Source organism: Parasteatoda tepidariorum, chromosome 4 (assembly GCF_043381705.1).
Source record: "Parasteatoda tepidariorum isolate YZ-2023 chromosome 4, CAS_Ptep_4.0, whole genome shotgun sequence".
NCBI classification, from domain to species: Eukaryota; Metazoa; Arthropoda; class Arachnida; order Araneae; family Theridiidae; genus Parasteatoda; species Parasteatoda tepidariorum.
Window position 1 is genome coordinate 101,227,025 of NC_092207.1, and position 13,205 is coordinate 101,240,229.

The 13,205-nt window shown below is 27.9% G+C and overlaps 2 protein-coding genes across 2 annotated transcripts in view; one reads left to right on the plus strand and one right to left on the minus strand.

Moving 5' to 3' along the window:
* Positions 1 to 548: 548 nt before the first annotated feature.
* Positions 549 to 4,201, minus strand: LOC107438839 (NADPH-dependent diflavin oxidoreductase 1). Its single transcript, XM_071180280.1, has 2 exons — positions 1,220 to 4,201; positions 549 to 1,186 (listed from the first exon to the last, which is right to left on the minus strand). Exon 1 carries the CDS (start codon positions 3,951 to 3,953, stop codon positions 2,211 to 2,213), a length of 1,743 nt encoding a protein of 580 aa, XP_071036381.1. The 5' UTR covers positions 3,954 to 4,201; the 3' UTR covers positions 549 to 1,186; positions 1,220 to 2,210.
* A 172-nt stretch (positions 4,202 to 4,373) lies between these two features.
* LOC107438837 (uncharacterized) overlaps positions 4,374 to 13,205 on the plus strand; it is a 32,829-nt gene continuing 23,997 nt past the window's right edge. Inside the window, exons 1-3 of the mRNA XM_043046475.2 lie at positions 4,374 to 4,736; positions 8,117 to 8,171; positions 8,851 to 9,020. Coding sequence (XP_042902409.1) covers positions 4,696 to 4,736; positions 8,117 to 8,171; positions 8,851 to 9,020 — 266 coding nt within the window. The 5' untranslated portion in view covers positions 4,374 to 4,695. The remainder of the gene's footprint in view (positions 4,737 to 8,116; positions 8,172 to 8,850; positions 9,021 to 13,205) is intronic.

Here is a 13,205-nt window from a genome sequence, read left to right on the forward strand (position 1 = left end):
GTTTTATTTTAACTGTTTTAATTTATATATGCCATTTTGATTAAACAATAGCCACAGTTTTTAATTTACGGAAGGGCAGAAATACCAACTATTTAGGCTCTTGCGAATAAATTTTTTCAATGGTAGTGATTTAAAGCAGAATTTTTTTGAAACCAACAGAAAAAAATTTTAGAACTTAAACATTCATCTATATGAATTTTTATGCATCTATTGAAATAACTTGTGTTTAATGGTGAAAAAATTCTTTTTATTCTAATTTATTAAAACAATAATACAATACCTTTTCTATCACTAGGAAAAGTATTTTCTGAAACTATGGAGAATTTGTAGTAGTAGGAGTCTCTGCAAAAGGACCTTAAAATATTAGCATATTTGGCCAGCAGAATTTAAAATAAAAAAAATCATCGAGAGTTTGTTAAAGACGCTAAAGTTTTTGAAACCTTCAACACTACATTGAGTGTCAATGATAAATTCAAACTTATTTTTGACATTCAAATCTTACGATTTAGGCATGTTTATAGTTAACGAATTGAAAAGAAATACAAAAATGTAATCCCAGTCTTTATTCATAGTTGAAACATAATATAATATGAACAGGGAGTAGTTTAAAATTGTTCATAAATCTTGACTCTTTTTGTTTATAAAATAATTCTGAGAAAAGAAATGTTTTATCGCACTCACTTTCAAGGCATTTAATGTATTTATTTTATTTACGTTTGAATTCTTCATCTACCAAGCTGTGGCAGCTAGGTTCTTTCGGAGACTCTTTTGCATTTCCTCCTATTTCATTCTATTTTTACACTGATCCTACAATTTCACCAAAATAATTAATCTACTATTGTAGACTTCTTTTTGTTGGGTTGCAAGCTGCAATTTGTTATCTATAAACTACGCATCTTTCAAAACTTGAAAAAATAATTATAAATAAGAAATAAGGATAACCATGTTGTTTTTAATTTTTAAAACATATGTTTCCAAAAAGATTTGTTTGCGTGAAACGAAATGGCAATAATGATTTCTTTAAAACATGATTTAAGCATGTTGATATTGTAATGGTTAATTTTAAAAAGCTGTCGATTTTATAAATCTGCAATTTTTTCAGTGTCAAGAACTGTATAGTGTTTTATGGGCTTTCGAAAGTTAATCTAATTAAATTTTTTTCAGTCGCATTAATATCGTCTATGCTCTCAAAGAAAAATAACAAGACAAACTCTATCACCTTAAAATTTATGAATCATAATTTGTTGCTTGAAATAAACACAAGTCATTAAAAAAACGAAGCAGTTGCTTAACTTCCTCAAGTGAAAACTTAAAAGTTCTTGATAACCAGCATTATACCAAATAGAACATTATATATAATAAGTGTCGATGATTCAGAATTATTTTAAAAGCAAGACTATTAAGTCCTTCAAAAAGTTCTGGAACTTAATTAGGTTTTTATCTTAGAAGTCTGGCAGTTGTTTCGAAATACAAATTATTGATCTCATAAAATAATAATACAATTGCATTTTTATGACATTTTATATCAAAGGATCAACATTTAATTATTCAAAATGCTGAAATTTTTTTCTATAGTAAAGTTTTATAATAGTAAACTATATTGACAAGTACATGACTTTATCATATTCATTATTAAATGATGTATGATAAATATAAAAACAATAAATAAATTTTATAAAATGCAACAATGAATGCTGAAGGGCCAAATGTTTTTGGTATTAAAGCTAATTGGACTCTTTCTTAATAGAAAAAACATGTTAAATAACATTTTGAAAATTATCAATCTCCCAGGTTTAAAAACAATAATAGTTTTGAACATTAATCTATTCTGTTAAATCTTTTACAGTATTTTTTAAAATAGTAATTACAAACAAATTCTAATATATAAAATAGTTTTTTTTTGATTTAATATTATCTGTCTAAACAGTTAAAGTCCAATTAATATTAAGAAATTTTTTTTTTTTTAAATCTCACATGATAAATATATTTAATTGCAAACAAAAAGTAAAATAAAATTAATTTTATTATGTTTCAAATATTGATTTTTATACTTGACATTGAAATAAATATTTGAAAACTCTTTCATAGAATTTATTGAAATAATAATCAAAATAATAATAAAAAATATTAATTTTTAAACTGCGATACATAAAAGATGTATGAAGTAATGACAAATTAAAATCTAATAGAATACATTAATTATCTTATATTTAACACCATGTTTCCACTTGATATCTTTTATGAAGTTCCATAGTTTTCAAATATTTTATGCATTCATTATTGCTAAGATATCCTTCTTTTTCAAAAACTTTAAGGAATGCATCTTTAACGCCTTCTGGCATTTGTTTAGCATTTCCTGCAATATAAACATAGGCTAGTTTGTGATTAATAAGTTCCCACAATAAAGTACTATTCTCAACAATTTTGTGCTGAACATATACTTTGTCTTCTTGGTCGCGAGAAAAAGCAGTGAATAGTGTCAGCATATCTTTCTCTTCAAGCTCTTTCCAACTTTCAGAACACAAAAAATCTTTCTCTTTGTACCTACACCCAAAAAATAAATGGTTGTCACCAATCTTTTTATGAGCTCGATGCTCGACAAACGCTTTAAATGGAGCACAACCGGTACCAGGGCCAATCATTACTATTGGATCCATTGATCCTGGTAATGCTATTGAACCTTTTTTAGTATAAAAAGGAATTTTTGAGCCTTCAGGAAGATTTGATAACCAATTCGAGCAAAGTCCTTTTCTCGTTTTTTGTAAGCGAGTTTTATAATTTACGACAGCGACTAAGAGCTGAAATTCACAACTATGAACTGATAGGGCAGAGGCTATCGAATAAGATCTTGGACGAATAGCAGGTATCATATCAAAAAAATATTCAAAAGGAACATGCGGAGTAGTGTGAGGGAAATCGAGCAATACTTCCAGAATATTACGCCTCGGTCTGTTGCAATACTCATAAAGTTCTTCTTGACCTTCAGCAGTAGTAAATTCGAGTAATTTTTCCTTCTCAGTTTCATCTTGACTGAAATGGTAAAAAAACTCAAAGAATGACCGTCGTGGTATACTTAATACATCAAAATATTTTTTAACACATTCCCTAACAGTACATGGATATGGGGTAAGTGGAGGAGGCGGTGTATCTTGATCAGCCGGGACAATAATAAACGGGTCATCGAAGGGAACCTTTAAAAGTGAGAGGAATTCATTGACTTCATGAGGTGGGTTCTCAGGCCATACAACAGCAACATCACCAGGTTCATAAACTACTTCAGGAGAAATCATAAAGCTTACAAGATTTACTGTTTGGAAATGGTCATCCGAAGTCTCCTTTTTTATGGATTTAAGAGTAGCTTGTTGATAATTTTGCATCATACAATCATTATTAAAATGAATGTTACCATTCTTTTCTAAGAATTTGACTTTGAACTTAGGAGGTAAAGGTGTATCATCAGGTATATACGATGCATTAATGTCATAATAGGATGAAAATATATCTTTCAATTTTTTTAACCAAGGATCGAGAGCAGCATCATATCCTAATTCATGTTGATCATCACCCAGAGCAATGGGTAGTACTTCTGTAGCACCAAGTTGAAGTAATCGCTTGTTTAGCTTTTTTGCTACGACATTAAATTTTTCATATGAAGAATCTCCTAATCCAAACACACAGAATTTCAGATGGCACAGAGAACTAGTAGGATGATTTTTGCGCAAAAGGAATTTCCAAAAAGCTTTCATATTATCTGGAAACTCCCCATTACCTGTGGTGGAGCATATGAATATAACCATTTTTTCCTCCAGCAGACGAGAAATTCGATAATTTTGAATATCACGTACAAAAGGTTTTAGTCTCATCCTAGTAAGTAATCTCCCAAGTCGTTCAGCTACATCTTCAGAATTACCAGTCTGAGTACCAAACAAGATTGAAATTTTGGACGAATTCATGACAGATAATTAAATCATACAAAAACAATAAATTATATAGATAAGGTTTAAAAAGTTGGTTTTATTGAAGTTACATACATTTGCTGACTTGTGCGCTCAATATAGGCTTATAAGTCATTTGTTTAAAAAGGATTTAGCAATTTTAAATAGCAGAAACACACACAATGTGGTTTCTGTTTATTGTTTACGTCAGTGAAAAAGTTACAGTTCTAACGAAACTAACAAATTCTGATATTTATTTTTTCGTCTCATGAATGAAGAGCATACGAAAACGATAAATTGGTTTTCAAATAGCTCATTATACTTGGAAATTTCAATTGATTCCATATATAGTGAAAAATTAATTTACTATTTTTTCTCATGCTCGTTGCCTTTATTTTAAAATAATTTTATTCTGTGTTACATTATTAACTACAACCTCTCGTTTAATGTTAGTATTTGTTTTTAGTTTTTGTTATCTGCTTTTGTGTTTATAAAATCAATTTTTACAGTTGACAAAAATAACTCCGTGTTATGAATGGCCCCTCCAACATGAGAAATATATTCTTTTTATACTTATTGCTAAAAGGTTTTACTTGATATCTAAATATATCTAGAAAATTCGTCGCAGTTTGGTGCATTTCATTTGTGTTTGCATAGCTCTTGTTCCAATATTTGTTGTTCCCCTAGCTTTGACTGTAGTAAACGCTATGTATTTATTTTATTATAACTTTTATTAAAACTGTTTATTCATAGCATATCTATGGGGAATTGTTTTGGGTGCTGTATGAAACGAAATATGAGGTAAATTATCTAAATTTATTTTTTGGTTTGTTTTCTGTTTTTCTATTTCTAATATTTTTGATAATATAGTTTTTAGCACCTAATAAATACAAAATATTAATGCTACAGTTGATTAAGTGTTATATATTGTTTAAATTTGGGCTTCTTAATCGAGAATAATTAATAAATAAAAATTTCTGCACTCTAAATTTGGAAAAGCAGTTTTAGACAATTCATAAGTTTGGTTAGGCATAATTTCAGAAATATTAGTTATTTAATTGTGTAATTCATTAAATATTAAACGTTTTTCGGTTTACTCTGAAATTATTGTTTTGTAAGACTACTTTTATCACCCATATAAAAATAGAAGAATAAAGATTCAGTACACCTAGACTTTTGATGCATTAGGTTATCTGACAAGCCATGAACCATCGAAACATTTAGCATAAATGTACCTAAACTCTTATGGTTAAGCTGTACTATAATTTGCTTAAAAATATTACATTTAGTAAACGTCACCATAGCAGCTTCGTTATAAATATTAGAGTGTATTTATTAGCAAAGTTGTTAAAAAAGCAGGAGCTTATAAAAATCCAAATTTATTTTAAATATTGTAGCTCTCACAAAACACGAATTATTGCTCATACAATAATAAAATTATGAAATATGATACATAAAGTCTAACAAGAGTTATGGTTAAAATATTGTAAACATTTTAAGCATATTGTTTTAATATTAATTTCAACTTTCTAGGAATCTTTGTGAATCAATTATATATTAGAGATAAAATGTACCAGGGTAGATTGCTAGAAAATAAAACGCTAAAAACCCTGTGGCAGAACCACAGCAACATTGTGCACAACGCTACAGAGTTGTTGAAAGATATTTCCTTTGAAAAGAAAATGTTAATTTTCTTTTCCGCAGAATTTTCCAAAAAAATTTTTTTCTCTTCCTGCAGACTCCAATTTAAAAAATGCCTATCTTGCCCATCGGAGAGGGAAAAAATGCTTGCGATTTTTCTATTTTCATTTCAGGAAAAAAAAATTCGATAATGACTGACTGTAACTATAATTTCAAATCCATATATAAGCCAAAGTCACATAAGTTTAAAAGATAGTTTGGTGTAGAAATTATGTCCTTTTTTTTGTGTGTGTTTTTTTATTTTTATTTTATAATCGAACACCATATTTTATATTTTAATAAAATATGACTGTGTTCTTTAATCATTCAGAGTTTGTGCAGATAACAACATAAATATACAATTTTTTTTTATACAATTATTTTTTTACGAAAAATTATTGCTATTAGTTTTTCTTGTTCAAAATAATACTAATATTATTAAGGCACACAAAGCTCAAATGGCTGATTCAAGAGATCACTCTTTGACACTCTCGGTTTGTGCTGATATCATTATTAATCCTTGCAATAGTTTAATCTTTAATTGCACAAATTTTCTTATTTGGAAGAAAAAGAAGCTATGTTTTTTTTATAATTATAGCTCGCGACGAAACTGAAAACGCCTATATGATTATTTAGTTTTAATGGGAAAATTTCATAACTTTTTGTATTTTTTGGTCAGTTATTTCTAGTGTTATCTATTTTACGGGTTTTTTAAAATTTGGGTTATTTCTCAGGCAATTCTATTTTTACATGTAAAATTTGAATTGCATATTTAAATAATCACTTTTTGACATGCTTTATTTTTGCCTATAGTGTCATAAATCTATGTAATGTTACAATTGTATTTTCATCAGTTACTGATATTCATTTTCACATGGTTTTTAAATATTCCAATATATTTCAAACGATAGTTAATTTGAATGACGCATTTGAGTATTTACTTTTTACCACCAAGATTGTATATATATTTTTGACAGTTATTCCAGTTGATTTCTGTTATATTATTTATAACAACGATCAAATCTCGAAATGAAACGCGGATTTGAATAATCTCATTTTGAAGAGTCCAATTTGCGCGATTTTGCCCTCAATATTTTTTTGATAGTTAATATTATGGATTTTACATTTTTTATTATTTTTTTTAACGTGATGAGAATTTACAAGGTGCAAAAAAGAAAGGGGAAAAGTGCGTTCCCTCTACAGAATGTGGGAATATTGTCTATAACTATAATATTAGAAATTTTTTATTTTATTTTTTTTAAACATAATGTTTTGTTACTTACAATCAGTAACATATATATTTGTTATTATTAAAATAAAGTTGCAGAAAGATATTAGTGCCATGGAGGTTTGTTGCAAAAAGCCAGAAAAAATTCTGATACAGGGGCTAGAAGTATTTCAAATAGATTACGATGTTAATATAATCACTTGCAATTTTTCTACGTTTGCTTAAATTTATTATTTGTGCATTAAAATTGTTATCTTTAAAAATGTTTGGTATTAAGAATTTTATCACAATTTGCATGTTTAAAAGTAATTAATTTAATGTAAGAGCAGTGAAACTTCTTGGTAGAGAGCAATCTGTTGTTCACAGTAAAATGGTTGTTAACAGAGCTTGATCGTTTTTAAGGGTTACCTTCAATAACTTCAAAATGTTATCAAAAGTACACGATTTTACACAAGTGATTTTAATTTTGGTCAGTCAGTGTCATTTTCTTGGTATAAAAATGCTACTTGCGTTGGTGTCATGGATCAATCAATAAAATTAAGCATCAATAAAAATGACCTTTATTGATATAATTATGTGTAAAAAAATTCTTCAATTATGAAAGATGGATTTATATTAAATAAATAAACAATTAAATTTTTTGTTTAAGTTTACATTTAATTTTATATCATTAAATTTAGTTTATTTTTAAAAAAAATAAAAGATTTATTTGAAGAGCTTAGTTTTTTTCTTAAATATTTTTTTTCTAACTAATTCATTCCTGACATTGCCTTTGGTATACTCAGATTATAAAATGAAGTTGAGAGATCTCTTTCAGAGATTATCAAAAAGAGCTCTCTAAATAAGAGCCACTCAGAATAAGACTCTGAATAAGAATATTTTGAATCTGCTTATTTGTTTTGTTAGTATTTTGATATTTTTTGATGTTTTCTTATTTGACCTTTTCCGCATTTGGTGTAGAGGTTTCTCCAGTTGCTGGGATAGGTTTTGATGGTTTCTCCTAAAGGTTTTCTTCAACACGTAAAAAATTCTGTGCCTTCCAAAAGTGGTCGTAAATAGAGAAGGTTGCAACACAGAGGTGATCTTTCCAAGAGGTTTCACTGTATATTGAAATAGAAATCTCATTATTTTAAAAGGAAAAATGAAGGGTTTGACTTTATAATTTTAAAAAATGTGTGAACATAATGGTTTTTTAAAATTTTTATTGCTTTCCTTGTTTTATTTTGTAGAATGTGTTTCATTTTATTGACTATTATTATTATTTTTTCCTCAGGAAAACTACAGGTAGAGGCAAATATTTGCGCAGTGGTAGCTGTGAAGAAGTTATGGTATGAGCTATTTTTTTAAATTTTATTTTATTGTAACTATGGAAGATTAATATATATTTGGTTTTATTATGCAATCAAATATTAGGATTTAATATTTTAAAAAAATTTTATTTAGGTACACTTGATACAAGACTGGAACAGTAGCCCTTACATTTTGCATTCTTGTTTTACCTTTACTATGTGGTAAACTTTAGTTATCTTTAGTTCTTTTATTTGTTATTATTTTTGCTCTTAAGTTATTTTGTAATGTTTTAAAATACTTCTAAAATATTTAATTTTGTTTTGTGTTTATTTAAATTATTTTCTATGCATACTAATTATTTTTATTCTTATCTAAAATAATTGTAAAATATATGCATGCTGATCCCCTATCTCTCAGCATTTTAGAATTTTTGTTTTTAATTTTATTGATCAAAAATTTTATTTGATCTAGCTTTGTCATCAAATTTTAAAATATGAAGTGCCATAAAAGACATTACATTGAATAATATTAAGTATTATAAGATATTGATTAGTGTCTTAATATAGAAATGGTAGATCATACATGATTTTTGCTAGAAAAGGAATGTAAATCAGAATTCAAGACATTATTAATGCTTCTCACTTACACTATTTCTGTAGTAGCTATTGATGTTGATAAAAAAATTCAATATTATACTTTTTATCTTTTTCTGTTCAGGTATCTCCGGAGGAAGAGTTTTTGGAGCTTGAACAACGTCATAAAAATGATTCTGAAGTTCCCGTCACCACAGAAACTACTGAAATTCGTAAAATACCCCGACCCAATAAACTTAATTTTAAAAAGTCAAATTTTGTCTGGCGGAAGAATGAAAATCGTATGATGTCAGGGTAATTTTTTTTTAACACTTTGTTTATAATCATTTATGCTATCATATTTTAAAAGAAATATTTGCTTAATGTTCACTTAATGTGAAAGAGGTAAAATGTCTGGCAAATATTTTTGAAAAAAAAGCATGCCAATAACCTGTGGAAGTATTGATATATTATGTAATTTGCTAACCTTTTGACTTCAGCAGCAAAAAGTAATCAAAAACTGCAATGTAGTTTGCACACTATTCAAAGTCCATGCTGGCTATTATATGTGATATGTACTTATTCATGTCCTTCTAACATTGTTCAGTAAATCTATTTTTTTTTTAAATTGATATAATAATCAAAACCGATACATTTATTTATTCTTAAAAATTATATGGTTTGAAAAATTAAAAAATAAATTAAATAAAATCACACATTCTGTGCAACGTTTTCCAACTAATAGTCCTCAAAAGAGTTCCAATTGATTTTTAAATAAATATTTACCTTCTTAAAGTTTTATTGTGGTTTTTGTACCATTTTTGCTTAGAAATGAATTTTTACTATTAGAAATTTAACCTTTCACCTTTAAATTTGTCGTTTTTCTGTAAATCAACTCTTTTTCGACACATACTTTAGGTCATAAAATATTTTTTGTTAATTATGATTTTTTACACAATAAATAAGCATAATTTCAACTTTAAAGTTATACTTTCAAAATGTAAAAATGTTTAATGCAGTTTTAGAAGATTAAATTTTAATTTTTAAATTTTAAATTTTTTTTAAATATATTATCCACGTTGCGCATGATATCACAAAAAGTTATTAACATAATTTTCTAAAATTGACATATATCTCTTTGTAAATGTCTAAACAGTATTCTGAACCAAAAAAAACAATGAGATTTAATAAATTTTGTATTTTTTTGCTGTATATAAAAGTAAAACTCTAATTTTTTAGCAAAAAATACTAGTAAAAAACAGCACAATACAAAAATTTTTAATGAAAAATGAAATATTATTGGTTTAAATTGTAGATCTATATGCATAAGTTATTGGTGTAAAATTTTATTTTTTTCCAATCAGTAGTTTTTCTGCTACTTTGCGCGGAAGCTTAAAAAAAAAACAGTTTTGTGAAAATTGCATCGAAAGATAATTTTTCAAAAATATCATATATATATGTGACATAAAAAACTTCACTTAATCTTTTTATGTTATCCTAATTAATTATTCTAATAGAAATACTTTCTCACACTTTTAAAAGCCACATCCTGCTCTTAAATCTATTTTTGGCTCAAGTATGCATTTAATTAAAAGCAGGACATTTTCTTCTTTGCAGTCTTTGCACTCTCATTTTAATTAAAAAATTTTCATATAATATTATAGTTACGCTAAAATTCATTATAATTGCTCAAAAATCATTAAATTCTGAAAAAAACCTTTTTTTTATTTGACAATAACTTCGTCAAAAAACATGTTTTTTGGAATTTTTTTTTTAAATAAAAGCTAAAAGTCCAAATTTTTCAATGGTATAATAAAAATTAACAATATCTAACCCCTTTGTGCCCGTACATCGCGTCAAACTTCACAAAAAATTAATACAATTTTCTATGATTGTTTAGAGTGTAATTGTACATAGTTGCAAAATATATTAATTAAAAACAATTAGAGTACATAAAAGTAGAGATTTTGAGCTTCAAAATGAGCTACAGCAGAAGCATTTTTGATCATTTTTAAAGAAGTTATGACACTTTGAATTTTGCCACTTTTTTATAAGTTTCTAGGTGTACTGATACTTTTGAGCGGTACTGTATGTTCAATATTAAAATTTTTTGATAATTTAACATCTATTTTATTTATTATATTTAACTTAATTAGTTTTAAATTTTATATATTGACATTTCTCGACAATTGGTTTTGTTCATATTTACATAAGAATTAAATAAGAATTTATGATAATAAGAATTTAAATTATATACAAAACTTTAGAAATTATAAAGTATAAAAAAAAATAATTGTGAAGAATATTTACATCACATTTTATCAAATTCCTAAAAATTATTTAAATAATAACAATACACTAAAGTGGTAATTATCAACTACAAAAAGAAAATTTCAATATATTTATAGCTTTAGCTTATTAGCTTTTGTTTTCATTTAACTTTTCCTTTTTTTTTTATTGTTCTCTTCGAGATTCAATAGAATTTAAAAGGCAATGCTTTTCAGCCTGCTTTATGCGAGTGCAATCCACTCGCATTGTGAGTAAATAGCATTTAGGCCTGAATGTAAACCAATCAGTCTTATGACATTTAAAATACTTTTTCGGCCATCATTAAACAAAAGTATAGCCTGATATACAGCAATTTCTGCAGTTATCTTCCCACAATTTGAGGTTTTGGGATAGATCTGCCATATCAAAGAATTGAATGATTCATTGTTGTTTTGGGAACAAGCACCCACACACCTTTTCAAAAGATCTGGATTAGCTAAAGCTTTAAAAATTGGCTTTACAGCATCCATTACAACTGAAGGTATAATTTGTTTATGGTGAAACACATTTTATTCTCCACTTAAAAGGGCTTTTTGATACTTGCACCAAGAACTCTCCCCTTCTGGACAAAGGCTGTACAGAGGTTCCGTATCACTCGAAGGCAGATGAAAATAAATTTGCCCAGATAGATTTTTTCATCTTTTCTGGGCAATCTGAATTGCTGCGTATGGCATTCCCATAATACACGGAAATAAGCTTGATTAAAGCTTCGGTGAGTCTTCCTTTACCGGATAAACTCTTACCATCAGCAAGTTTTTTTCCGCTGTACTCTTCTTTTAATTTCCTCAATCTTGCCCCCATTCTTTTTTGAACTTGTCCAACATATTCAATTTTTTTTTATATTTGTGCTGTATGGACTACTAGCTACAATTGAAGAAAATGTTTTAGTGTTTCCATCTCCAATGTAGCTAGTATATCTTACCCCTCTCTCCAATTCAGATCTTTTAAAAATTTCGACCATGCCATCAACTTCCATCTTACCAGATGAGCCGACATGATTTTTTGTGCATAATGAAAAATGCTTTGCTTCCCATTCTTCATATTTTTCCCCACTTCTGGGACCTTGGGGGGCCTGACAACCTTTGCACGCTAGCGATTTAACTTCGACGTCTAACACTTTGCCTGAATTTGCTCCTATAACAGAACAAACACCAATTTCAGATGTATGCCCTCTCGTTTTCCACGCTCCATCTCCACTGACTGTCAAATCAGTGGAGTTCTTTGTTGCTGCTATTTCTTGCACTGTTGCTTTTTTCATACTAGAAATAGCTGCTTCTTTAACCGCACTCTGAATCGAGCGAGAAATTTTGGTATAGGTCGTGCGACAAACAGGAGCATCGAGATCCATAATGGCACAGAATGTTTTTAAAGACTCTTGTCCTTTTCCAATGCAACACATTGCATATATTGATCTGTGATTAACATCAGATTTTTTATTTTCTCACCAAACAGGTTACTATTTCTGAAAGATAAAATTCCACATATTTCACAAGTTGAAACTAAGTTCAGAGATAAACCACAAATGGCCTTGTCACTTACAGTGACTTTGCTGTTGCAGTCTTTACACACTAAATGTTCTTCTAAAGCAGCAAACAANTTCATATTTACATAAGAATTAAATAAAAATTTATTCTTCTAAAGCAGCAAACAATAGTTGCTTGTCCACAAGCATAAACCCTTTAAAGCTATTTTCTGCTTTAACTGATTCACGAGATGTAGTATTGTCACTATTTAATTTAGAGCTTGAAGAGCTAATGTTTAATTTAGTTTTGGTTTCAGATGATAATAATTGAGAGTGCTGATTTCCGTGAAATCTCCGTTTCTATGCATGTTTCCCAGAAGACGACTTGCCCTTCATTATTACAAAACAATAAAGCAGAAAAATAAATATCAAATGCGATAAATGCAGCTGATTAATAGCAATTAATAACAAAAAACAAAAACAGTAAACAACGAAAAAAATAATAGCAACAAAGCACGAAATAATGACCACAAAATATAAAAACTATTCGAAATGGTGTGAAAAACAAACAAAACAGATATTTAGGAAGAGAAAAGATTAGTTGTCACTTTCCTTCTTACGAAACTGTTTGATTTATCAAGTAATATCTTGCTAATGTCAGCCACAAAAACTAAGAAAATGTGAAAGCTGTCAGCAAGTGGGCGTGGCCC

Coding starts and splice junctions, on each gene's coding strand:
- LOC107438839 (XM_071180280.1), bottom strand. CDS start 3,953: ATGAATTCGTCCAAAATTTCAATCTTGTTTGGTACTCAGACTGGTAAT.